Genomic DNA, 2,500 nt, shown 5'->3' with positions numbered 1-2,500 from the left:
AAACCCTGCATTATCGATTTCCCTCCCAGAAAAAATAAAAGCCTCAGCAGTTTCAAAGTCAAGTCAACATTCCAAAACTAAATTCACCTGATGACAGCCCTGTATAGCCTTAGTGTAGAAGAAACCATATCTAAATTCACTTGATGACAGCCCTGTGTAGCCTTAGTCTAGAAGAAACCATATCTAAATTCACTTGATGACAGCCCTGTGTAGCCTTAGTCTAGAAGAAACCATGTCTAAATTCACCTAATGACAGCCCTGTGTAGCCTTAGTCTAGAAGAAACCATGTCTAAATTCACCTAATGACAGCCCTGTGTAGCCTTAGTCTAGAAGAAACCATGTCTCTTGCACTGTGGTCAGAAAAGCCTTCATTAAACCTCAGCGAAGGCCTTTTCAGCTGCAATGCGATGTGATTTATTTAAAGGTGTAGTGTGCACCAAAGGACTGTTGTGGGTTTTTCCCTTCAGTCATGTATTGAATTTGACTCACTTCCAACACAATGCGAAAGGGAGAGAGAGAGATGTGTCCTAACCCATCATGAGTATGGAAGGGAGAGGGTCTACTGTTGAGCTTTCTGGAGGTGTTGTGGGCCTAATTCAACTGAACACTGATGAAGGAAGGTGCCTGCTTGAAAACCCCAGTGAAATGCTCACAAAGGCAGCTTTGTTGTTGTTGTATCCTGCTGCTCAGGTTCTATGGCTGGCCAGTCATGTTGTTGCTCTATCCTGCTGTTTAGGTTCTGTGGCTGGCCAGTCATGTTGTTGTTCTATCCTGCTGCTCAGGTTCTATGGCTGGCCAGTCATGTTGTTGTTCTATCCTGCTGTTTAGGTTCTGTGGCTGGCCAGTCATGTTGTTGTTCTATCCTGCTGTTTAGGTTCTGTGGCTGGCCAGTCATGTTGTTGTTGTATCCTGCTGCTCAGGTTCTATGGCTGGCCAGTCATGTTGTTGTTCTATCCTGCTGTTTAGGTTCTGTGGCTGGCCAGTCATGTTGTTGCTCTATCCTGCTGTTTAGGTTCTGTGGCTGGCCAGTCATGTTGTTGCTCTATCCTGCTGTTTAGGTTCTGTGGCTGGCCAGTCATGTTGTTGTGTTTAGCGCTTGTGGGCTACAGACAGCGCATGTTGTACTGTGAAGGAGAGGCTTTATGAATCCAGAGAACAACATGTGGCGTGTGTTGCAGCTGTCTCCAGCCAGTTGTGCGTTGTTGTTGTGCGTTGTTGTTGTTGTTGTTGTTGTTGTTGTTGTATCCTGCTGCACTGTAATGGTTGGGCAGTTGTGATATTGGTGAGCTAAAGTTGCTAGGTATGAATATTTGCATGTAACTGAGAGGATTGGCCACTGATTGGCCGCTGTGGGAAGTCCCCAACCAATAGCACAAGGAATTTGACATCTTTTCCTGTGTATAACTAAAACAAGACATTGAAATTTGACATCTTTTCCTGTGTATAACTAAAACAAGACATTGAATTTGACATCTTTTCCTGTGTACAACTCAAACAAGACATTGAATTTGGCATCTTTTCCTGTGTATAACTCAAAAAAGACATTGAATTTGACATCTTTTCCTGTGTATAACTAGCCTGGATACCAGACCGAACTTAGCCCCGCCCACAAATTTTTTGTTTGGGAAGTTCGGTCTGGCATTACTCCATTGAGGAGAAATTATCTGCGGCTCGATATCGGCCGTACCAATCAAATTGTTAAGGCGGGCTTTATACGATGATGGACAGATGATCAACAGTAACGTAACCAACCCACGTCACCAACACACGAGTTGAATTCGTTTTCAACAAACATGGCTGCCGCTGGAGAGCTGAAATGTATAGATTCGAGTCCATTTAGACATTGACAGTGCATTCATTTTGAAAGAGGAACAGAGAAACGCGATTAAGGCATTTGTCAATCGAAAAGATGTTTTTGCCTTCCTTCCTACGGGATCCGGTAAAAGTGTAATGTATCAGCTGCCCCTGGTCACATACTACGTTGTTCTGATTGGTTGTAGGTAACCAATTGAGCGAAGAGGCATTTTTTCTCCTGGTTCGGTTGAAACACGCCCCATAATCACAGCCCAATGGAGCAATATCAGACTCATATTCTGACTAGAATTATGAGTATGACATCGTCAGGCTAGTGTATAACTCAAACAAGACATTGAATTTGACTCCCACTTCCAACACAAACCCAGAGAGGGGGAACAGCAGGCTATGAACCATCTCCTGCTTCATGCCTCTGGCACAGTAGTACCTGATCCTGTGTGTGTGTGTGTGTGTGTGTGTGTGTGTGTGTCTGTGTGTGTGTCTCTGTGTGTGTCTGTGTGTGTGTGTGTGTGTGTGTGTGTGTTCTTTACCCAGTGCATCCTGCAGGTACTTCTGCCCCACCAGTTTGAGGTACTCCTCGATGGCTTTTGTTGCCAGTGTGTTCTCTCTGAAGATCAGGTGCTCGTTCTCACCGCATCGATCCACCTCTGACATCATCAGATCCGTCAGGAAGTCCTGAAAACAG

General features: G+C 44.7%; 1 protein-coding gene across 5 annotated transcripts in view; it reads right to left on the bottom strand.

Annotated features, from left to right (window-relative positions):
• dab2ipa (DAB2 interacting protein a) overlaps positions 1-2,500 on the bottom strand; it is a 121,022-nt gene that overhangs the window by 10,864 nt on the left and 107,658 nt on the right. For all 5 annotated transcript variants that reach the window (XM_031570126.2, XM_031570125.2, XM_031570127.2 and 2 more), the window contains one exon: positions 2,346-2,490. In XM_031570126.2, the coding sequence (XP_031425986.1) occupies positions 2,346-2,490 (145 nt within the window). The remainder of the gene's footprint in view (positions 1-2,345; positions 2,491-2,500) is intronic.

The sequence above is a fragment of the Clupea harengus genome, chromosome 7 (genome assembly GCF_900700415.2).
Source record: "Clupea harengus chromosome 7, Ch_v2.0.2, whole genome shotgun sequence".
NCBI classification, from domain to species: Eukaryota; Metazoa; Chordata; class Actinopteri; order Clupeiformes; family Clupeidae; genus Clupea; species Clupea harengus.
The sequence above is the reverse complement of the archived record's forward strand: the minus strand, read 5'-3'. Positions and strand labels throughout refer to the sequence as shown.